General features: G+C 41.5%; 1 protein-coding gene across 4 annotated transcripts in view; it reads left to right on the forward strand.

Moving 5' to 3' along the window:
• Positions 1-23832, forward strand: part of rbms3 (RNA binding motif, single stranded interacting protein) — a 169638-nt gene that overhangs the window by 118523 nt on the left and 27283 nt on the right. For all 4 annotated transcript variants that reach the window (XM_017709174.2, XM_017709173.2, XM_037536781.1 and 1 more), the window contains exons 5-6: positions 88-245; positions 1151-1230. In XM_017709174.2, coding sequence (XP_017564663.1) covers positions 88-245; positions 1151-1230 — 238 coding nt within the window. The remainder of the gene's footprint in view (positions 1-87; positions 246-1150; positions 1231-23832) is intronic.

Below are 23832 nucleotides of genomic sequence, written 5' to 3' on the forward strand. Positions count from 1 at the left end.
TAGTATCAATGGCATCCACCATTGAAATAGCTCTATATGCAGTCCAGATTGACAGTCTTACAAATATATATGTTTATTTCTCCACAGCAACAGGAGCAGGACCCCACTAATCTGTACATCTCTAACCTGCCTGTGTCCATGGATGAGCAGGAGCTGGAGAATATGCTGAAACCTTTCGGCCATGTCATCTCCACACGGATACTGCGAGATGCCAGCGGCGTCAGCCGAGGAGTCGGCTTTGCCAGGTAGGAAAGAAAACACATGACATACACACCAATCACTCCAGTTCATCTCCAGCCCAAAAAAATCAGAAACCGCAAAAACATTTCATCCAGCTTGTAAAGTCCCTCTGAAATAAACATTGATTACAGGGAGCAGGTGGTTGATTAGGGTTGGAATAAGCTTTGTTTGGAGGTGGAACTACAGGAGCCGGGTGGGTGACTACTGCATTAGCTGCATTGTGCTTGCCAGCCTCAATACTGAATGGTGCAGAATGTCTTCAACAGAGGGGGAAGTGTATATGTGTCCATTTGTTTTCTGTCTGTCTATCTTTCTTTCTATTTGTCTTCTCATTGTCCTCACTGTGGCACGTGTGAGGCATGCTGGCTGGTGTTCAGGGTCACTGGCTGTGTAAGAGATCCCAGCAGAGACTCATGCTCCACCACTCACTGTGCGTGTGTGTGTGTGCGCGCGCCTCCTTGTGTGTTTGCGACCCAGCCAACCAATTAGCCATTCAGCCATGATTGGGTGAACAGAGCTGAATGGGGCCTCACAGAAGAGAGGATACACACTAGAGAGTAGAGCTAAATCAAGACTCCAGCCAGCAAGAGACAAACACTAAATACATCTCTCTCTCTCTCTCTCTCTCTCTCTCTCTCTCTCTCTCTCTCTCTCTCTCTCTCTCTCTCTCCCTCCCTCTCTCCTCACTTTCTCATATATAATTTCCCCTGTTCGATGCAAATTTAAGCCCAGCAGCTTTGCTTCTTTTTTGTCCATTACTGAATAAAGGTCAGGTTTGGAACCATTTCTAATCATTTGGATTCAGCATTCAAAGTAGCAACATTTATGCGAAGCTCACCACTGCTTATACAACTCTTCTTTTTTCATCTCTCTCACTCTCTCTCTCTCTCTCTCTCTCACACACACACAGGATGGAGTCCACTGAGAAATGTGATGTGGTGATTCAGCATTTCAACGGCAAGTTTCTCAAAACCCCGCCAGGAGTGCCAGGTACGACAGACAGCTGAACTCTGCTATGTGCCCCAACTGTACATTGCTGCATCGGTTAAAACAGTGCAGAGGTCTAGAGATCAAATCCCAGCTGTGCCATATGCCACCCGTGGCTTAGAGCCCTTAGGCAATGCGATTGACCACTGTCCCTGTAGAGAGGGGTTGGGGTTAATTCTCTCTCTCCAGCACTAGGATGATATATTGACTGTGTAAGGTGTTCACATAGCTGCTCAGAAAACAGACTTGCAAAAAGTTGAAACCAATTGACCTTCCCATGTTGCTTTGATAAATGTGTTCTTTCATGACAACTGATGCAAGCTCGGTGAAGCTCTGCAGGATGTTAAAATCCCTTTTGACTGAGCGAGGAATTGTTACACACAGCTCAGTCCAGATCCAATAACTTCCAGATTATTCGATATCAATATATATAAAGGTGTGTGTATATATATATATATATATATATATATATATATATATATATATATATATATATATATATATATATATATAATAAATATCAGAATAAAACCGTATGTCCATTTGTCATTTTTCAGTTTTTGAAAATGCCTATATATATATATAGTGTTTATATAAATGTGTATATAGTCCTGAGTTTTGTATTACCATATGCTAACACAATGTAAAGAACAACAGGCATTTTCAAAAACTGAAGAATGAGAAATGGAAATACAGTTTTATTCTGACAGCAGCGAGATATATATATATATACACTGCTCAAAAAAATAAAGGGAACACTTAAACAACACAATATAACTTGTAAGTAAATCATTCTGTGAAATCAAACTGTCCACTTAGGAAGCAACACTGACTGACAATCAATTTCACAGCTGTTGTGCAAATGGAATAAACAGGTGGAAATTATTGGCAATTAGCAAGACACACTCAATAAAGGAGTGGTTCTGCAGGTGGGGACCACAGACCACTTCTCAGTACCTTTCTGCTTTCTGGCTGATGTTTTGGTCACTTTTGAATGTTGGTGGTGCTTTCACACTCGTGGTAGCATGAGACGGACTCTACGACCCACACAAGTGGCTCAGGTAGTGCAGCTCATCCAGGATGGCACATCAATGCGAGCTGTGGCAAGAAGGTTTGCTGTGTCTGTCAGCGTAGAATAGAAGCTGTTTGTTTCTTTTTTGGGAATATAATAGAGTATAAGAGAATATTCAATACTTAACAACTTTGTCAAAACACAGAGTTATTTGTTTCAAATGACTTGTTGTTAGAACAGATTTGTGCAGTTTAGTAGCACGTGTTGTCTTTCCAGTTAGAACCACATTTTCTAGCTCCCTAATGTAGCATTTAAAACTGGAAACTCTACGTTATGCAGCACCTTTTAGCAAAACGTGCTATAGATCTTCATTAAGTTGAATGGAATTTTTTCCAATGTTTATAGAGTTCTACCTAGTATCGGTCGCTATGAAGGAGCACATGTGTGATTTATGGCTGCAGCTTGGATAGATCAACTACATAAAAAGCATACATACAGTCGGATGAAAACTGTGCCTCTGGTCAAATGACATGTTTTGCCTTTTTTCTGAGTGAAAACAATTTAACACATCCTCTGTTTTAACACATATTTATTGTTTATTTGCTGATTTTCAGATATTAGGGGAAAAATTTCCTGTACAAAAGTTATGGCCCATTTCATATTATGTGTTTTATTTTTTCTAATAGGCTAAACTCAACAAATAAATCATCATTAATGTAAACACATTTTATTCCATGTAATTTGGGAGCATTTGTGTTAGTCCATTCATCATGAAAATTTGTACACAATGTAAAGGGCAGCTGTTGAGCTCAAATGTTGAAAAAACAGCATGTTTTTTTAAACAAAAGAAAAATACCATATTTAAGCATGGATGTTTTAACATATTTTTACTTCAACCAAATGGGTCATTTTCCTTGGGGACACAAGTGTAATTGGGCCAAAAACTGTACGCTGACTTGGTCCTCAACCAGCATAGTGACCTAGTCACAGTTTTCTAATGTACTGAATGAACTTTGATTATAAGGTGTTAATATTGTTAGCCTGGTTTGAGTGTGAGAGAGCTTTCTGATGCCAGTGAATTGTCCTTAACTGTATAAACATAAACACTATGGACAATGTGTGTCACGCATTCCCACAAACACAAACCTATACACACACACACCTCTTTGATTTAGATTTCTCAGCCTTTATGGTCTGTTTTGCAGTGTTGGAGTTGTTTTTTTTCCAGTCTGTCATGGATCTTGCTTGCTTGAGAGAGTGGAAGTGGTTTGGGCAGGTTTTAGCTTTGCCTGCAGGGAGAGGAGGATGTAGAGAACAGAGAGGAAGATGTGTATACAGATCTGAAAGTATGTTTGTATTGGTTTATTTTTAAAGGGAAAAAGAAAGGAAAGTAAGGCAGTGTGAAAGCAAGTGACAGAACAGAGCAGAGAGAGAGAGTGAGCACAGGCTTTGGCTCTGGCAGTAGCTGTGTGTGATTTGCAGTGTGTAGTGTGACGCCCAGTGTCAGAGACAGAGGCAGGTGGATGATGGATGGCTTCATCTCCTCTCTCTCTCTCTCTCTCTCTCTCTCTCTCTCTCTCTCTCTCTCTCTCTCTCTCTCTCTCTCTCTCTCTCTAACAGACTCCCTGCCTGCACCCTCCTCCTGCCATCAACCTCCAATTTGCAGCCTTTACCCGTGTGTGTGTATGTGTGTGTGTGTGTTTGCTCATGTGTTTGAAGGAGGCGTTAGGTTATCATGCCCAATGACTTGTTGTCAGTTGACACAAACGCTTGTTGGCTACAAGAGGAATTAATATGAAAAAAAGTTTTTTCAATAAGCTCCTGAAATGAAAAGGTGCGTGTAGTAAGAGAGCAGCGAGGTATGATTTATAACCCTGCCCAAAAGTGCTGCCTTCCTAAAGTCAGGGATAAAAAGCCATCCTCCTCCAGCACTGTAATGGATTCAGCCTTGAAAATGAAACGCCGCATGTATTGATATCCAGGTTTAACGCTCAAAAATAGCACCTCATTGATTTTCCCTCTGCCTCTATGTAACAGAGAGACTGCTAGGCATCGAGTGGAACTGATGTGGCTGTGCTTCAGAAAATGATGATGGATCTGTTGTGTTTGTGTTCCGGCACTCTGTCAGAGCGTACCGTGGTGTGTGTAGTGTACACAAGTGAAGGTTCCTCTCAGAGACGCGTACTTTATTAAATTATGCCTGATAGAGATACTTTCCCTGCATGTTGAGCACCCGCATCTACTGCAGGATCTGGAGGTCATTGGATTAGGATAGACAGGTTTAAGACCCAGTATAGCACTCGACGTCTCTATACTCATTGCCTCTTGTTTGAGTGATGGGGTGTGTGTGGGTGAGTGGATGGATGGTTGTGTATGGCCATGTATTTAGGAATTTGTAGGGTCCACATGTGTGTGTGTGTGTGTGTGTATATGTGTATATATATATATACACACTATATTTCCAAAAATATTTAGTCATCTGCCTTCACATGCATATGAACTTGAGTGACATCCCATTCTTAGTCCACAGGGTTTAATATGATGTCGGCTCACCCTTTACAGCTATAACAGCTTCAACTCTTCTGGGAAGGCTTTCCACAAGGGTTAGGAGTGTGCTTATGGGAATTTTTGTCCAGAAGCACATTTGTGAGGTCAGACACTGATGTTGGACGAGAAGGCCTGGCTCGCAGTCTCCGCTCTAATTCATCCCAAAGGTGTTCTGTCGGGTAGAGGTCAGAATTCTGTGCAGGCCAATCAAGTTCTTCCATGCCAAACTCGCTCATCCGTGTCTTTATGGACCTTGCTTTTTGCACTGGTGCACAGTCATGGTGGAACAGGAAGGGAGCATCCCCAAACTGTTCCCAAAAAGTTGGGAGCACGAAATTGTTCAAAATATCTTGGTCTGCTGAAGCATGAAGAGCCCAACTCCTGAAGAACAACCCCACACCATAATCCCGCCTCCAGCAAACTTTAGACTTGGCATAATGCAGTCAGAGTACCATTCTCCTGGCAACCGCCAAACCCAGACTCATCCATCGGATTTCCAGATGGAGAAGCGTGATTAGTCACTCCAGATAACATGTCTCCACTGCTGTAGAGTTCAGTGGCGGCGCTTTAAACCACTTTCAATGCTTTGCATTGTGCTTGGTGATGTAAGGCTTGGATGCAGCTGCTCAGCCATGGAAACCCATTCCATGATGCTCTCTAAGCTGTTCTTGAGCCAATCTGAAGCCACATGAAGTTTGTAGGTCTGAAGCGATTGACTCTGTGCCTGTATGTATATATATATATATATATATATATATATATATATAGAGAGAGAGAGAGAGAGAGAGAGAGGGAAGATTATGCCCTGAAAAAAGAAGCTGTGCTGAAGGGCTGTGTTAGGTGTAAAACAGCTGATGGAAATAGCCTTAAAAAAACACAAAAGCTATGTTTAATGTTTGAAAAGGTGTTTGGGTGTTTGTTGTTTTTTTGGAAAATAAAACATTTTGGTTAGGGCTGGGCTTAAGGTTATGCTAAGAAAATTTACATATGTGTATATACAGTAGCAGATCCTGGATGGCCACTTTCCAGGGATGGCACCAGCACTCCTTGACTCTTGTGGTGTGAGACTGTGCACCTGCAGTCCTCTGTTAAAAGGCACTGCTGACTGATTGCTGACAACATTCTCCAAGAGCGCGTTCTGACACAGCGCAATTGCAAAGTTATGAAAAGCCAAGCAATGGCTACAGGCAATCAAACACTACCACCCACCACAACCATCACTTAAGAAAATAGGTAGGAGCTTTAGTTGTGTGTGTACAGCATATGAGGAAATATTGTTTGTTCACAGTGGGCTCAGGATTCATTATAAATAAAGTAAACACACGGTACAAAATAGGGGGTGTCTTGAGGTAGTCTGGGACACCCTGATTAACCTCTTGGACTCCTGAATGTCTCAAACTAAAAATTCTGGGAGGTACCTGAAAATAAACTTATTATGTTGTTATGCTCTCTATCAGAGAAAAATAGACACTCAAATACAAATTCAGGAAAGGGTCGTTGTTTAGCTGCTTCCACAATCGCCGAGTTTCTGTTGTAGCAGATTAGTTCTTTCAGTTGTTGCTTCATAGACTTGCGACTGCAACTATGAAACTTTGAACTGCTGAAAAGATTGAATTGTTGCTAATTTCTCACATAAGATTTCTCAGGTAGGCTCAGGTAGTGCAGCTCATCCAGGATGGCACATCAGTGCGAGCTGTGGCAAGAAGGTTTACTGTGTCTGTCAGCGTAGTGTCCAGAGGCTGGAGGCGCTACCAGGAGACAGGCCAGTACACCAGGAGACGTGGAGGAGGCCGTAGGAGGGCGACAACCCAGCAGCAGGACCGCTACCTCCGCCTTTGTGCAAGGAGGAACAGGAGGAGCACTGCCAGAGCCCTGAAAAATGACCTCCAGCAGGCCACAAATGTGCATGTGTCTGCACAAATGGTTAGACTCCATGAGGATGGTATGAGGGGCCGACGTCCACAGATGGGGGTTGTGCTCACAGCCCAACATCGTGCAGGACGCTTGGCATTTGCCAGAGAACACCAGGATTGGCAAATTCACCACTGGCGCCCTGTGCTCTTCACAGATGAAAGCAGGTTCACACTGAGCACATGTGACAGACGTGACAGAGTCTGGAGACGCCGTGGAGAGCGATCTGCCGCCTGCAACATCCTTCAGCATGACCGGTTTGGCAGTGGGTCAGTAAGGGTGTGGGGTGGCATTTCTTTGGAGGGCCGCACAGCCCTCCATGTGCTCCCCAGAGGTAGCCTGACTGCCATTAGGTACTGAGATGAGATCCTCAGACCCCTTGTGAGACCATATGCTGGTGCGGTTGGCCCTCGGTTCCTCCTAATGCAGGACAATGCTAGACCTCATGTGGCTGGAGTGTGTCAGCAGTTCCTGCAAGATGAAGGCATTGAAGCTATGGACTGGCCTGCCTGTTCCCCAGACCTGAATCCAATTGAGCACATCTGGGACATCATGTCTCGCTCCATCCACCAACGCCACGTTGCACCACCAACTGTCCAGGAGTTGGCGGATGCTTTAGTCCAGGTCTGGGAGGAGATCCCTCAGGAGACCATCCGCCACCACATCAGGAGCATGCCCAGGCATTGTAGGGAGGTCATACAGGCACGTGGAGGCCACACACAATACTGAGCCTCATTTTGACTTGTTTTAAGGACACTACATCAAAGTTGGATCAGCCTGTAGTGTGTTTTTCCACTTTAATTTTGTGTGTGACTCCAAATCCAGGCCTGCATTGGTTAATAAATTTGATTTCTATTGATTTTTGTGTGATTTTGTTGTCAGCACATTAAACTTTGTACAGAACAAAGTATTCAATGACAATATTTCATTCATTCAGATCTAGGATGTGTTATTTGAGTGTTCCCTTTATTTTTTTGAGCAGTGTACATTCATTAGGTACACTTTGCTAGTACAAGGTTGGACCCCCTTTTGCCTTCAGAACTACCTTAATTCTTTGTGGCATACTTTCAACAAGGTGTTGGAAACATTCCTCAGAGATTTTGGTTGGTTATCTGACTTACTGTTGCCTTTCTATCTTCTCGAACCCGTCTGCTCATTCTCCTCTGACCTCTCACATCAACAAGGCATTTTCGTCCACACAACTGCCGCTCACTGGATATTTTCTCTTTTTCTGACCATTCTCTGTAAACCCTAGAGATAGCTGTGCATGAAAATCCCAGTAGATCAGCAGTTTCTGAAACACTCTGACCAGCCTATCTGGCACTGACAACAATGCCACGTTCAAAGTCGCTTAAATCACCTTTCTTCCCCATTCTGATGCTCGGTTTGTTTTTCAGCAAGTTGTCTTGACCACCTCTACTAGGCTAAATGCATTGAGTTGCAGCCATGTGATTGGCTGATTAGCTATTTGTGTTAACAAGCAACTGAACAGGTGTACTTAATAAAGTGGCTGGTGTGTTTGTGTGTGTGTGTGTGTGTGTGTGTGTGTGTGTGTGTGTGTGTGTGTGTGTGTGTGTGTATGACTCAACATTCCCGCATCATGGTATAAAAATATAGCGTGCATATGTATGCACATAAATTGCCTTATACACACTAACTCTCCCTCTGTCTTCCTCTGTCTTCCTCTCTCTCTCTCTCTCTCTCTCTCTCTGTTGGTTTACTATCTCTAGCTTACGCAGGCTGTTCTAACAGGCCACAGTGGAGCTGTTGGGCTGCACACCTAGTCCTCATAATTACTCATGCACTTAGGCAACATGCTGATGCTGGGTGGAGATAATGATTACGACAGTGTAACACTGTGACCCCTCTCATGCACACACACATACACACACGCTCCTCTGGGTAGTGTTTGGGGAGGTCTAAGAATCTACGTTCTGCTGACACTTCAATAGAATCTCATTCAGATCCTGCATCCATGGGCTCTATGACTCTTTTGTGCACTGCAAATAAAGCTCCCCCGTCTCTCTCTTTCTCCTTTTCCCCACTTCTTTCCTCCCTGCTTTATCCTTTAAACACTTTCATTTCAATATATTTATAAGACGTGAAAACATAATGGTTTGTGGACAACATACTAATATAAAAGCTTAAGTTTGGTGCTGTATTCACATGGAAAAAAGTAGAATTGCTGTAAACAGGGTGATTGTGCTATCTGTATCCCTAAATGTTTTAAACCCACACAAATATTTGTCAATACATTGAACGGTGTGTTTTCGTCAAAGTTTGGGTTTTGTCATACATGACTCGGTTTGCTTGGACAACTACAAGCGCTCGGTGTCAAATTTCCCAGAAAATCAACATCTGGTTTATTCTACCACTGTGACTGATGGCGAAATTTGGGCAAATTCATTTCATGGAATGTTCCGCTGACTATTGCGGTACATTGCTGGTGCTGCTAGCAGTGGTTGCATTGTCTGTTGCTGCTCCATTGAAAAATATAGAATATTTAGTCATCCATCTACTGTCATATGTTAACGCAGTACAAAGATTGAGGAGGTCTGTCACTGGGTTTCATTTCACAGCATGCTCAGTGTAGGCAGAGCTGTGGTGAGGTCCTGCAGACTGAGATCAGCTTCCCTGAGTGTATGTGTGTAAAGTCAGAGGCGCTAATGAGTGCTGGACTCTGGCTGCTGACTGACGTCTGCTGTTTGGACAGTCTGTGTTTAAGACACACACTTCACACTTTGGAGAGGGGGAGGAGGAGGGGGGAAGGCGTTGTAGGGACGTGCTAATGAAGCAGTTTATTTTCCCTGGCCTTATTGCAAAGTGTAATGGGCCATGATACCCCCCATTCAGACTCGTTCCTGTTTCCTTCAACAGAGAAAACACCTGCACCCAATAAAGCAGGAACTGGCTGCATATGCATTTTTGCATGTTCTTTCCTTCTGCCCTCATTTCAAGAGAAGTCTAATTGTTCATTCACTCTCTAAACTAAGTCAAGCTTCAGAAGTAGAAGAGGGTCATAACATGTGGTTTGAATGGTTTTGAACTATTGACATGCAGCACGTGTGTGCATTGCCCAGGAGTTTATTTACCACTCCCAGTATGTTAAGAGGCATGGTGAGGAAGGCAAAATATAGTTTTGGTGCTTCAGCTTCTAGCACTCAGAGAGAGAGTGGGAGAGACAGGAGAGTCAGAAAGAGCTAAAGAGTGTGTGTGCATGTGTGGGGGGGGGGGGCGTTGTAGAGAGGTTTATGTGGATGCTAGGAGTGAGTGAGTAATGGCGTCTCTCCTCTGGCTGTGGTCGGGTCTGTTTCGGGGACCCTGTTGGTGAGTCAGATGGATGGCTTTTAAAAGACTCATAAAGGCACACATATTACGCCCATAACCTCAATCACTGGAAGGCCTTTAAGCCTGTTTGATTCTTCTGCGAACCCGTCATGTCAGAACACATGGTTCAAGCTTTACGATGTTTTTAAGAAGACTAGAAGAGGGGACAATTCTAAACATAGCACAAGTGCCCTTACTTAATACTGGCATCCCCTCCCACAAACATTACAATGCCTATCAATATTCACTCAAAACGCATAATGACACAGAGTACATGCAGTACCAGTCACAATTTTAAACGCAGCACATTTAGTATGCAGTAGTGTGCGAAAAATCAGAGTTAGTCACGATGGCCCTCAATTTTCAGGGTTTGGAAAGAAGCTGTAAACAGAGAAGTACACGGAATCCTCAGCAATTCATAAAAAGCCCCACAAATTTTCAGTATTTAGTGTGTTCTGTCTTTGCTTTGACAGCAGTCTCCATTCTTTTCAAAAGACTTGCTTTCGGTTTTTCAGAGATATCTACAGGGAGATTTTTCCACACCCCCAAAGTTCAGTCTTAGAAGTTGGTTGCATTTTGTGCTTCTCACAATCCAAATAATCCCAAACACATGAAGTGATGTTGAGATCTGGACTCTGGAGTGGTCAGTGCATTGTTCTAAGAAAACCAGCAGTGATTTGCAAATTTCCTTCTTTTTTCTATTTTTCTTTTCTCAGTAAGGGCTTCTTGATGGCTATACATCCTTTCAGACTCATAGTGTTGGGTTGTCATCTCACAGTGGAAGGATGGACAAAAACACTTGCAGATTGTTTCAGATCTGAAGCAACAGTGGAGCTGGATTTATCTGCTCTCTCTAAAACATGGCAGTTTTAAGTGCTGTTTATCTGAAGGTGATATTTTTGATGGTCTACTGAGTCTGGCACGGTTTTTCTTTAGATTTTTTTTAAATAAGCCACTTTTGGGAAATGTTTTCAATTCCTTATGCAGGTAAAGTAAGCTATATTTAACTTCCTCAGAAATATCTTCTGAAAAAAGCATAAATTGTACTTAATGGACATTTTGATAGGAAATAATGGTGTCTGACTTTTGCACACTACTATGTGTCTTTTTTGTAGTTATAGTTATGATGTAAAAGCTTCTTATGCTTGTAATGTGTGTGTGAGACAGTAGTAGAACAGACCCACAACAGACAAGTTTGCTCATAAATTCTTTAGTTTTCACCATTTAATGCTTTGTTGTGTATAAACTGAAGGGAGAACAGCCATGAAGGTCTTACTCTGAGAGTCTGAATTTTCATCCTGGAATGTAAAACAGAACGATCTGCCAAGGTCACTATGTCATATTACTAGAAACAAGTCTGTGAGGAAATATTGTTCAATCTAAACATTAATGTAAATGATGTAATATGGTGCAAAATATGCATTTGAAATGAACTGTTTTCATACAAGATAAAAACTGTTCATTTGTATTCTTTGCATTCAGTTCACACTCTCTTCATCAGATACACAACTAAAGAATGGCATACAGTATATTTGCTGTATGTTTTACTGTGGTGGTTGGTTTCATCTGTCAGTGTTACTCCTTCAGAAGACCCTGTCCAGTAGGTTGCATTTCTCCAATTATTTAGATTGGAACAAGCTTCAGTGCTGTACTGGTCTAGAAATTCAGCCGATCAAGACCACAGTCTATCTTTAAGAAAGCAGGTCCACCATCATTACGTCATTCTAATTACTATGTGTGCCTCGTTAGAAGTTAATTACTGGAATGTCTGTCCTCGTTAACTTGTTTGAGTGAATCAGATGTGTTGTGACAATAGAGTGAGTCTGAATAGAAAGCCAATATTTGTGACTGGATTAAGTCCATATGTGTTACTTTACCATTTTGACATCTTTTGGCATTATTCTGAATGTAGAAAAAATAAAAATGTAGAAGCCTTTCTGTGAGTGGGTCAAAACTTTGGATTGACACTGTACATACATGTACTGCACACATTTATACCCCTCTGAGCTGACCATTGGCAAAGGCTGGCTCTGATGTTATAATGTGCTGTGATTAACTTCATGTGTGCACACATTTACTTACACATGAAGTGCTTTGTGTATAGGGGCAGGTGTAGTGAACCAGGTGTGTTGTGTAAATCCTCAGATGGCCTAGAAAGACACAAATTTAAAGTTAAAAATGACCATAAAGCTTTTTGGCTCATGCTGCTAACACATGCTGGCATCCTGTTTGTTCATCCACAGACTAAACATGGATTTCTTTCTGTCTTGGCACTTATAGCCCTTTACACTAACAGTTAACCCTTCATGGCAGGTGGTAAAAGATGGCTATTTCTGCTGTGTAACCTTCATTTCACCCATAATCTCGCTTTCTCAGCACTGTTGCTGCATTTATTTGATATGCAAAAAACACCATCTAACAAAATCAAAAGTTTTTATTTTGTTTTGTTTTTGTTGTTGTTGTGAATTACCCTTTTGAACAAAAATTATGAATAGAAATACAAGTGATGCACCTTGTGTTTGTATTTTATGAAACAATAGTAAGCGCTTACTGAACTGAATTGATCTTTGAATGACTTCATACATTCACTTGGAGAAAATTATAGTACATCCAACAATAAAGGTGTAGGGTAGTGGTTAACACCTCTGCCTTCTACGCTGTAGACTAGGGTTCAATCCCCCACCTGGGTAAGCACCCTACACTATACCAATAAGAGTCCTTGGGCAAGATTCCTAACACTACCTTCGCCTACTTGTGTAAAAAAAAAAGATCAAATTGTAAGCCGCTCTGGATAAGAGCATCAGCCAAATGTCATAAATGTAAAGGAAGACTTGTGCATCTTCACTGTATATAATGATAGAAAACATGGTAGCACACACACAAAGTGATTCTACATGCTGACTTGGACATGTACATGCTGTAATTCCTCTGGCCACAAATTAAAACTGATTTAAATAAAGGGGCCATCACTAAATTCACGATTCAGTAAGGTTTAACAAATTCAGTGCAGTGTCAAATTCTGAAAAGGGGAAAACTTTACTGGTCTCCTCCAAGCCTCTCTGTTTTATTCTGTTCCATGAAATCCAATTTCAATAATGAGAACCATGCATCTTATATTTATCTCCATTTAAGAATCATCTTTCTGCTGAGATGCTTCTGGGACACCCAGGCCTTTGTAGTGTGTAATTAAATCTCGAGCCATTTCAGCACATAGAATATCAGAAAGTCAATCCAATCTTGGCTACTGAATCAAAAAATGTTCAAACGTAAAAATATGTTATATCGCCTAGTACAGTATGATGTATAGACTGTATGCCTAGAAGTTATCATTGTCACACGTGAAGACTGATCTTTCCTTTAGTTCTAACATTGTAAAATTACCCTTAAAACATGGAAAACCCAAAATGAAACTAAATCTATTCATAGAACGTAACACACAGTCACATGTGAAATTCTTAAAGGATTTGTACAATGGCTTTGCTGTTTTATTTATTTTCTCTGTTTTTATCCTTGGCAATAAAGTGATTGATTTAGCTGCGCTGTGACATAAACAGGCGGGCTTAGATTATCGCATTTATACCAGATAGAATTCTAATGTGAGAGAGAGAGGGAGAGAGAGTGAGAGAGTGAAAGAAAAATGATCCTTCAGTGAAAACTATCTGATCTGGAGTGCTCTAATAGCCGTGTGTGTGCGGGTGTGTCTGACCTGGGAGGAGATAGCAGCCAACAACACAGGGATTTAGCCTTTGAGAGGGGAGTCCATTAAGACATCCTAATGTGCTTTTCTTTATGAAGCTTTAATTGAAGCTGCTGGATGACTCATGCATGTCTAAATCAGACTGATTTGATTTCACATACACAAACACACCCACACACACATACGCACACATTTGTGTACACGCACACAAAAATACATGCACACGCATCCTCATCATCAGTGACCTGCAAAATTATGGGAGCTTTGCTTTTTACTGTTCTTTTTATCCCTTGTCAGAGAATTGGACAAGACAGGTCATTCTTTAATGACAAGTCTCTTTTCTGTATCTGGCAGACAGTAATGTATTTCCCTCTAACGCAGTCTAAACCCAAACCCCTAATCGAGCGCGACTCTGTCTGACTTGGCTTGGAAATGGCACATTTTGAGAAGAGGACACAGAGAATATGTCCCCCCATGTCTCTCTCTCACTCTCTCTGTCTCTTTTCTTTTGCTGTCTCTCTATCTCTATTATCCATATTTTTCCTTTTCTTTTGCTGTTTTTTTTTTCTCGCTCGCTCTCCGTTTCTTTTCCTTTGCTGTCTCTCTGTCTTTCTCTCTCTCTGGTCTTTCTCTGTCTGTCTCCCTCAGTTCTCTCTCTCTCAAAAATCTTCCACTCTTTCTCTCTCTTACATTCTCTGTATCTCTTATCATCATTTCCTGTCTCTCTCACAGACCCCTCTCTCTTTCTCTCTGATCTCATTCCATCTTTCTTGCACTCTCTTGTCTCCCTCTTTCTTTTCCTTTGCTTTTTTCCCCTCTCTCTCTTTCTACACGTCTCCTTCTCTTTGTGTCTGTCTCCCTCAAGTGTCTGTTACAAATCTCTCTTTTGCTCTTCCTCTCTTTGGTTCTCTCACACACCCTATTTCCCTGTCACTCTCTTCTCTCTTACACATCTCACTCTCTTTATCTTTTACACTTCTCTCTGTATCTCTTTGACTTACACGTCTCACTCTCTTGCTGCTCTCTTACACACCTCACTCTCTCTCTGTCTCTCTCTGCTTGAAGGAGAAAGATGTGTTGGGCCTCTGTATGAGGTGTGTGTGGGTTGGCTGGATTGTGGTGTTGCAGTTCTTATGGTTTGTTCTGAAGGCAGAGCTGTGGTACCATCTCTGTGCTCGAAACAACAGGCAGACAAACCAAGGAAAGCCCATTAAAAGGCAGGAAGTGGGGAGGCTAAGCTGATTATGCAGTGTTTGTATTCTGCCCAGCATCTCTCTCTCTCTCTCTCTCTCTCTCTCTCTCTCTCTCTCTCTCTCTCTCTCACTCTTGCTCTCGCTGTCTTGCTCTTGCTCTCAATCTCATGCACCCCCCCCCCTCTCTCTCACTAGCTCCCATCTCCTGTTCACCCCTCCACAGAGAGGAGATGTCAAACAGTCCATTGGTATTTACCCTCTTTGGCCCAAAACAAACAAATCCAGGCTCAGAGCAAACTGCTGTCTCTCAGGCCCAATCCTGGACACAGGCTTTCAGAGACAGTGGCTAGGCTGGGCTGGGCTTTCAGCTCTTTTATTCAGCTCTTACACTCTGAGTGCTGTATCTGCAGGTGGTCTGTGTTGTAACAAACTTTTCTCATTTGCACTTTGCTGTTAATTTAGGATTCTACTTTTGTACCAGCATTCAAAATCAAATTACAGCTCTCCACCTCAAACATACGCGACTAGTCAACACATGTTTGATATCTGAAGTTTTGTTCTTAGAGCTACTACACTAGCCTTGTAGCTCCAGTGCCAAACTAAAACAGCTAAATGTGTCTTGACAAGCTCTGTAAATGTGTTCTTTCTGTGAACAGTTTCTTTTAAAATGCCATAAAATGTATCCATGTGAGTACTGCAGATGGTGAAGGTCAGGGACAGCACAGCGCCGTCTTCAGATGGTCAGCTTACAGGCCAGGAGCAGCTGTCTGCTCTTTCTTTCTTCTTGCTTTGATATTTCTAAGGCTGATTCTGGTACAAGCACTGTGGTCCTCATAAAGGAGGCGTGTGTATTTCAGACGTATTTGCAAGTGTCCTGCGTATGTCTTGCATTCTTAAGTGCTGAGAGAAGTGCCTCAGTGTCCGTAGGGGGATAAATAAAAACAAATAACTGTTGTTATGCAGTACCAGTACTGTGCTTTAGAATTCAAGTTGTTTGCTGAATACAACTAGGAAAAGACTTGTAATTGCACTGAACCACCCCAGTCCCTTGTTATCTAGCACTGAAACACACCCACACCAATACACACTGTCAGACTGTTGTATGAGCAAGTTCATGGTTGATTTCTGTTGGTGTGCTTTGGTTAGGTAAAGGGGAATTCCACAGAGTTTTCCAAATTCTTGCAAAATCCAAAATTTGACATGTAAATAAAGTAAATCAGTGTGGTTTGATGTAAAATGCTCTGTTTTAGAGAAACTTACTGACTCATTCTTATATACGTTTTCTTTAGGTACTAAGTTGCCTCGCAATGTCCTACATGTACCTCTCTGCCATGACTAGATTTTAAAAATGATGTTTTACATCAGAACCTTGACTCAGAACAAATGTTTCAGGCACCAGGCAAAATATTCATAATGATTTCATAAAATAACTGTAGCTTTTAGATCCATCAAACTCTTCAGATGTCTGGTTTCTTTCACCACCACTGTGAACAACTGTCTTACAGTTATCTCTGTATGTTTCTCTAGAATTAAGCATTTCATGTCAAACTACTCTAAATGACCTTGTTTACATCTTAACAGTATACTTGTACAGAAATTCCTGAAAAATTGCTAGAATTTCCCTTTTAAGGTAAGAGGTCAACATTACCCTTGACCACAGCATTGTCAAAAATTTAGCCACTAAAAATGCAGAGCCTGTAAAGACTGTCCGCTTGTTAGATTTTGCATTATTGTTCTTATTTAATAGTCACAGAACTAACAGCATAAAATCAGATTTTGTCTGAATTCTTAATAATTGTAACAACTGCTAATATGATGGTGTGGTGGTCCCCCCTGCCAAATTAAGGCATTACACAGACAATCACTGCATTAGCTAAACAGTACCTATCTTAGATCAGATGACATCAAGCAGAACTGATCAGAATTGGAGACCACCACATTCAGCACAACAACAACATTCTTATTAATGTGAAGTTTTAAATAAATATTTCCATTTTCATTGGAATGCAGAAACATGCTTTATCAAGCAATGTATATATGATAAACATGTTTCTATAAGTGTGGCCACAGGATTCATTGCCTACATTGGCCAGAGCAGATTTGTATTTCTATGTACCTCTGGTTAAGGGATACCTGCTGTTTTAACTCATGCTACCTTCCACTGCAGAGGACCTATGTTGGTTTTCTAGCTTGTGTTTTGTAGCTTGTGTTCACCGCCCGTCCCCAGCCTGTGCAGCGTTCTGCAGCGTTGGCACTCGAACAGAGGCATGCAGCGGCTGCTATTAGTGTGTGGGCGGTGTGTAGACACCCGCGTTGTCAGGGTCACACACTCCTCCCACCCACGCCTCGCACACACATGCGGAGAAAAGAGAACACACAGAACACACTGTGCCAGGACAAACACCGCACTGCCTGTTGGTAAACACGGCCATTTTTTTCCACCCTCTGAATCTGACTCCATGCTGTTTCTTCTAGTGCTATGACTACAGCTAACCTCAGCCCCACCAGACCCTTTTCTTCTTTCTGCAGCCACCACCTTTGGCCTAGCATCAGAACTATGGAAGTGTGGTGGGCATGACCCTTTCTTTACTCTCATCTGAGATTCAGCTTTGTGTTTTCTCTTGAAGAAATAATTGTCCTCTTTCCTTAAACATAATCATTGACATGCATATTTTTTCAGTTCTGCACTAGAGCTATTAGGCAGATGTAGCTAACGTAATGGAGACTTTGTGTTTACCGTATTGTTACCTATAAAAGTGGACAAAAGTACATTGCATAGCTAAAAACAGTAATAGCAGCCATGTGGAAACGTCTTTACTTGTGTCCATTATTATATATAATAGTATATCATGTAATGCCAGAAATGAGGTAAGCAAGTCTATCTTGAATTATTTAACAACTTAACCTGGATTGAGGCAAGTGTGTGATCATTCAAGGCTCACTTATGCTTCTGCAAAGATGCATGTAAATGTATCTGCATTGCATCACAGAAAAGGAGTTGATAGAGAAGAATAGCTTACAGAAGCCGCAACAAATCTGAAAACCTCCAAAATCTCATGCAAATCTGCCTAGTTGTACATCAAGTAGTTGCTTATTGGCTATCTGGTAGCTAGAAGCAGGATGAGACTCAAACCAGAACTAGCGCAAAATAAATGAAGCAGTTTGAGGACTGGCAAAAAAGGTGCAGTGTTCTGAACAGTTAAGCAACCCATCTTCAGAATTATCCAGAAACAGTGAAGAGAGGATTCTTTCTTGGTGAGAAAGGCAGGAAAAATGTAAGGATTTTCTTGTTACATTCTAACATTCATGATATGCGCAAGTGTGTTGGCAGCTGCCTACATGAACATCTATGCACAACGACTGCACGTCAGTAGACGTTCTTAAAATAATGAAGTTAAATAAGCTGGTGATACACAGAGAGGTTGTCACTGCACTAGCTAAACAGTACCTAATGGTACAACATAAGTCAGTTGACAAGCAGACCATCACAGTCACCACAAAAACAATGTTCTCTTTAAAATAAAACTTTAAATAAATCCTTTTCCAAAGGTGCACCAAAAGGTGTTTTGTACTAAAGCTTGCCTGTTAATTGCAAATGCACTCTGTATATTATAAACATGTTTCTATCATTATGACCACAAATTCTTAATTTAGGAACAAGGTTCTTTGGCCAGTGCAAATTTTTATTTCTGTTTATTTCTGTTACCTTCTGTTTTGGGCTGACAGGAGAGTTCCAATGTTAGGGTTTTTTTTTTTTTATAGCAAAGCAGTGAGAGGCAAAGAGGCAAACATTGAGCTTCTTCATTTTCTGTACATTCTGGTTTCAAAACATCCCATGCACTTGTTGAAGTTACATGCAAATATGTTTGCAGACACCTCTGTGAACGTCCTCAGTTACGCAGATGCAGAAGTATAAATGAGCCTTTAGACATGCAGGTTACACCGTGCTAATGGCTGTTGTACAAGTTTCTATTACCTATTAGCTACATTAGCTTCATCAGTGCAGTACTAAAGAAACAAACTTTGGACACCAAACAAATAAAAGAAAAAGCCACTGGAGGATATGGGAACAAAATACATAATAATATGTAATAGTAACATTAAAATGACATAATAATACATAATAATGCACTAATAATAATAATGCATACTAACACTATAATAATACAATAATAAACAGTAATACAATATGTAAAAACAAATAATAAGTGAGTAAATGAATGAATGAAATGTGTTATTTATAGTAATCCAATCCATGCAGTGCAGTTTATTTGTTTTGCTGCGGTTGCCTAGCAGCATGTATTCTACAACCACTTTTGAACATTTTAGACCTGTAACTTTGTGCTATATAAATCCCAGTGTTCCCCTCATACATTTGGTTAAACGTCTTGATTAGTAAGCAGAAAATGGTGTAAATGAGATTTTTCTCCGACATTGAGCTGGAAGCCTGTAGAGAAGCGTTGATCCTGCCTGAGAGTAAAAGGGCTTCTCTCAGTGGGAGATCCGTTCTGGATGCTATAGTGGTTAGCCAGGCTCATCCCCTCACCACCACTCTTCCCACAGTTGGTTTTGGACAGGAGAGAAAGAGGGAAGGAGGATGGATATACACTAAGGGACTGTGAGCAGAGAGGAGACAGCTGGGAGAAGGCGGCCCGGCCTGGGTCCAGAGTAGGTCCGGTGTGTGTCCAGTGCAGGCTGGGCGTGGCTGCTGGAATGTATGCCTCGCACAGAGAGGACTGGAGGTCTATGGGAGCACAGCAGGAACTGGCAGGCTGGATGCCTGGCCTCAGATTAGAAACACATGTCCATCTTCTCACCCCCCCTCACCCCTTTTCGTTCCCTCGTTCCCTCTCTGTCTCTCTCTCTGTCTCTCCTTCGCTTTCTCTCTCTCCCCCTCTCTCTCTCTTGCCATTAGAATATCTGCTGTGCCATGACCCAGAGTTAATAAACAGCTTGGAAATACATGTGGTTAGAGCTGTCTGCTTGGGTAAATGTTATGGAAACACTTAACAACAGACACACGCACACACATGCTAATGCAGTGCTCTAGCGTACTCACACAAGTTTCTGAACATGGTGTTTTCTTCTCAATGCTGTTTGTCCTGTAGGTCAAACATGTCTTTTACATGCCTCTTTGTGTGTGCATGTATTTCTACACACTGACTCATCATGCACCTTTTTGTTTGGAGGTGTGTGTCTGTGTGTGTGTGAGAGAGAGAGAGAGAGAGAGAGAGAGTGAGTGTAGTACTGGGCAAAGAGACCACCTTCCATTTCTTTAATTTTAAGTCAAAAAGGCCATTTTGTCCTGGTTATTCTTTATTAAGCATCAGAAAACTTACACTAAAGCTTCAACAAGTGCATATAATATCTAACATTGCAGTATTTAGGGTGCTCACGCTTTGCCTCCATTACAGCTTACATGCTTTTCAGGAGACCTGCTTTTAGAAATCTGTAGGGATGTTTTTCCACAACTCCAAAGTTGAGTCTTAGAAGTTGGTTGCAGACTTAGCTTCTCAGGAGCCAAATGATTCCAAACACATTAAATGATGTTGAGGTCTAGTTGGGAGTCCTCAGTCTATTGTTCTGAGAACACCAGCAGATTCTTCTTAGATTTGCAAATTTTCTTATATTTTGTCTATTTCCTATATATATAATTTTTTTTCTTTGCCTTTCTCCTTTCTTATGCAAGTGATTGTTGGATTGCATTGAATCTCCTCAGAACAGAAATATCTCCTGAAAAATACAATACTTGTACTTAATGGTAGCTGTTTTCAATGAAAATCTGGCAGTGGTCTCTGACTTTTGCCCACCACTGCACATGTGCATGTATTTCTACAGTGTTGGGACAAAATGTGAACATCATATAACTATAATTACTATCAAATAGTGTTAAATAATTTGATTGATCTGTCATTATTTTTTTTTGCCCAGTCCATTCCACAGCGTTTGAATCATTCAGCAGTATTATGACACTTCCGTCAGGACACCCTGTCACTTAGTTATTGCTAAAAACAGTTTAATGAGAGTATTTGGCATGTATGTGATGGTGCAGATGTGTGTGTGTGTGTGATTTGCCCTGCGGTGGTTGGAGAGATCACGTCATGGTTTACTTCATTAAGTGTGATAGTGAGGGCAGACTGGAAAAACAGTGAGATTTATTAAAGTCTTTGCCAGTAAAGCACAGCTGACCTCCCAGCCATCATTACACCTCCTCCAGCACCAGCCCAGTGCACTCCTACTTGCCAGCATCCGTCTATGTGTGTGTATGTGTTTTTAAGTGTGAAGAGCTCTTAAAGAAATAATCAACACAAAAGTGTCTTAAAAAAGACAATTTGCCTTTTCCTCCCTTAAATTAATACTTAAGAAAAAGCTAAGATAAACTTTGCTTCTTTTTCTTTTCTCTTAAGAACCATTGTCAGAGCAACTGGTGTTCAAAAAGAAAAATGTTCTTAAATATTTCCTTATTCTTACAAGATCCACATTTGTTGAAGAACTCATACTCAATACATATATATATGACCGCTGGGAGCTGGGATAGGCTCCAGCACCCCCCCGCGAACCTGAGGGAGAAGCGGCTTAGAGGATGGATGGATGGTTGGATGGATGGATGGATTTACATGTAATACCTATGACCTTACGTTTTCTGATATAAGTATAAAAACAAATTAATGTGAAGGAGAAATAGAGGTGTGTGTGTGTGTGTGTGTGTGTGGGAAGGTGTTTCTCTGGGTTTGCTTATTGCGTATGGGTAGTTATATAAACAAATGTGTGTGTCTGGGTGATAGTGTGTTAGCAAGTTGGCTATCAGAGATCAGTAATGCAGGTTTTGGACGCACTCTGCATGACTGGCAATCAGCAGTTTAATGTTCAGGGCAACCTGACTAGGAAAACAAACGCAGTGAAAGCTGAGCAGACACTGCGCTCATAAAATGGCCACGGTTGTTTCTCTCAGCTCCAAGAGCATAGAGCAGCTCCCTGAGTTATTTGGCCTTGCTGCTTTATGACAGTGTTGGTTGTTATTTCAGAGTTAGCTCTTTTCCCACACTGCTGGGAAAGGAGTTTAAAGCGAAAGCTTTGACTTTTTCACTCTCTCAGCTGAAACAAACACATACACTGCCTCTCTTACCCTCTCTCGCTCACTCTCTCTCTCTCTCTCTCTCTCTCTCTCATTCTCATTGTCCCATTGTTTAAGATGGACCAGGGGAGACAGTGGGAGAGTTGCTTGCGCTAACATTTTGTACATACTGCGAAAGCTGCGATCTGCTCTGGTGCCTCCCTCAGTGTTTCTCATCCACAATGGAAGTGCTTGTGTACAACTCTTATCAGCGCGCGACAGTGTGAGTGCGCGTGTGTGCAGGCGTGTGTATGGCTAATATGAATGTGATGACAGGGCTGCAGGTGTAGACCAACACACCCCACACAGGTGAAGAAAGGTTGTCTCTCTCTCATCACACACACACACCCCAGTGTGAGATCAAGGAGCTCTTATCTACCAGCCCGGCCTGTCGCTGAACACCCTCTCTCTCTCTCATTTTCACAGCTCTTCAATATTTTCTCTTCTCTTCTCTTCTCTTCTCTTCTCTTCTCTTCTCTTCTCTTCTCTTCTTCTCTTCTCTTCTCCTTTGTTCTTTCCTCTTCACTTCTCCTCCAGTCTTGTCATTCTTCTCTGCTCCATCCTCTTCTCCTCTGTTGTCTACTCTTCTCTGTTCTCTCACCTTCTCCTTTGTTCTCTCATCTTCTCTTCTCCTCTGTTCTCTTCTCTTGTTATATTTTCTCAGGTTTTTCTTCATTTCATATCTACTTCTTCATATCTAATGTTTTCACCTTTTTCTGTACTCTTCAAATTATATCTATTTTTTTCTCTTTGCTTTTCTTCTCTTGTCCCTTGTCTTTTTTTTCTCTGTTCTTTTCTCCTCTTCTTATCTGTTCTTTTCACATTTCTTCTGATCTTTTCTCTTTGGTTCTTTGGCCCTTCTTTTGTCATATTTCTCTTCTCTTTACTGTCCTTTATCCTATTTTTAAGCTATTGTATTTTACTCTTGAGGGGCTCCTTTAAGACCTGACTGATATCTATGCATTATTATTGATAACCTGTGAGAATCTGTGCATAAAAAGCACTTAAGCTTGATGTTGCATTCAGAAATAGTGGCTCTCCAAATGCTCTGTAGTGCTTGTATTAAAATCTAATCTCATGGTTAGCTGTAAAAGTGTGAATCAGGAGATATTTTGTACACCTGCACATACGGTGCTTAGCCTGGGAATTTATTGTACATTTGCATGTTCATCAGAGATGGAATAGGATACGTATCCCAAAGGAGAGACACTGCTTTTGTTGAAGCGGCTTACGTTGGATTGTTTTTCCCTCGTCGTAAATGAAGAGGTGCAGGTGAAAGTGGGTTTGAGGCACTAAAGCTGGTGAATGTTTTTCTTCCTGGCTGAGATTTCTTTTAGAGGTGAGTGTAAAGGCGTTTAGCTGCGAGGCTGGATTAGTCACTGGTGTTGTCTGGACCACACAAAGCAAAAAAGGCCCTCCTGCATCTATCAGTGCTCTTTTCCAGATCATATCATACTGAAAGTTTTGTTCGCTCAAAATGAGTTTTTCTGGTTGCTGGGGAAACAAAATCAGTTTAGCTATGGCTTGCAGGAATTTGTTCAAAGAGAGGGAGAGAGAGAAAAAGAGGAGTGTTCAAAGTATTCCAGGCACTCATAATAGTATCTTTTACTGCCTGCAGTCTCTGTTATAATCATAACTGATGTGCAAGATTGTGTGTGAAATGGGCACATAAAAAGAGAGAGAGAGTGAAAATGAAGGTGCGTTTGTGCTCAGAACTCTTTTGGAATACAGTCATTTTGAACTCAGTCATTTTGAACTCTTCAGATTGGCATTCAGCGGTGTGAATTGACCCATCTGAACTTAT

This window comes from Pygocentrus nattereri, chromosome 3, assembly GCF_015220715.1.
Source record: "Pygocentrus nattereri isolate fPygNat1 chromosome 3, fPygNat1.pri, whole genome shotgun sequence".
Taxonomy (NCBI): domain Eukaryota; kingdom Metazoa; phylum Chordata; class Actinopteri; order Characiformes; family Serrasalmidae; genus Pygocentrus; species Pygocentrus nattereri.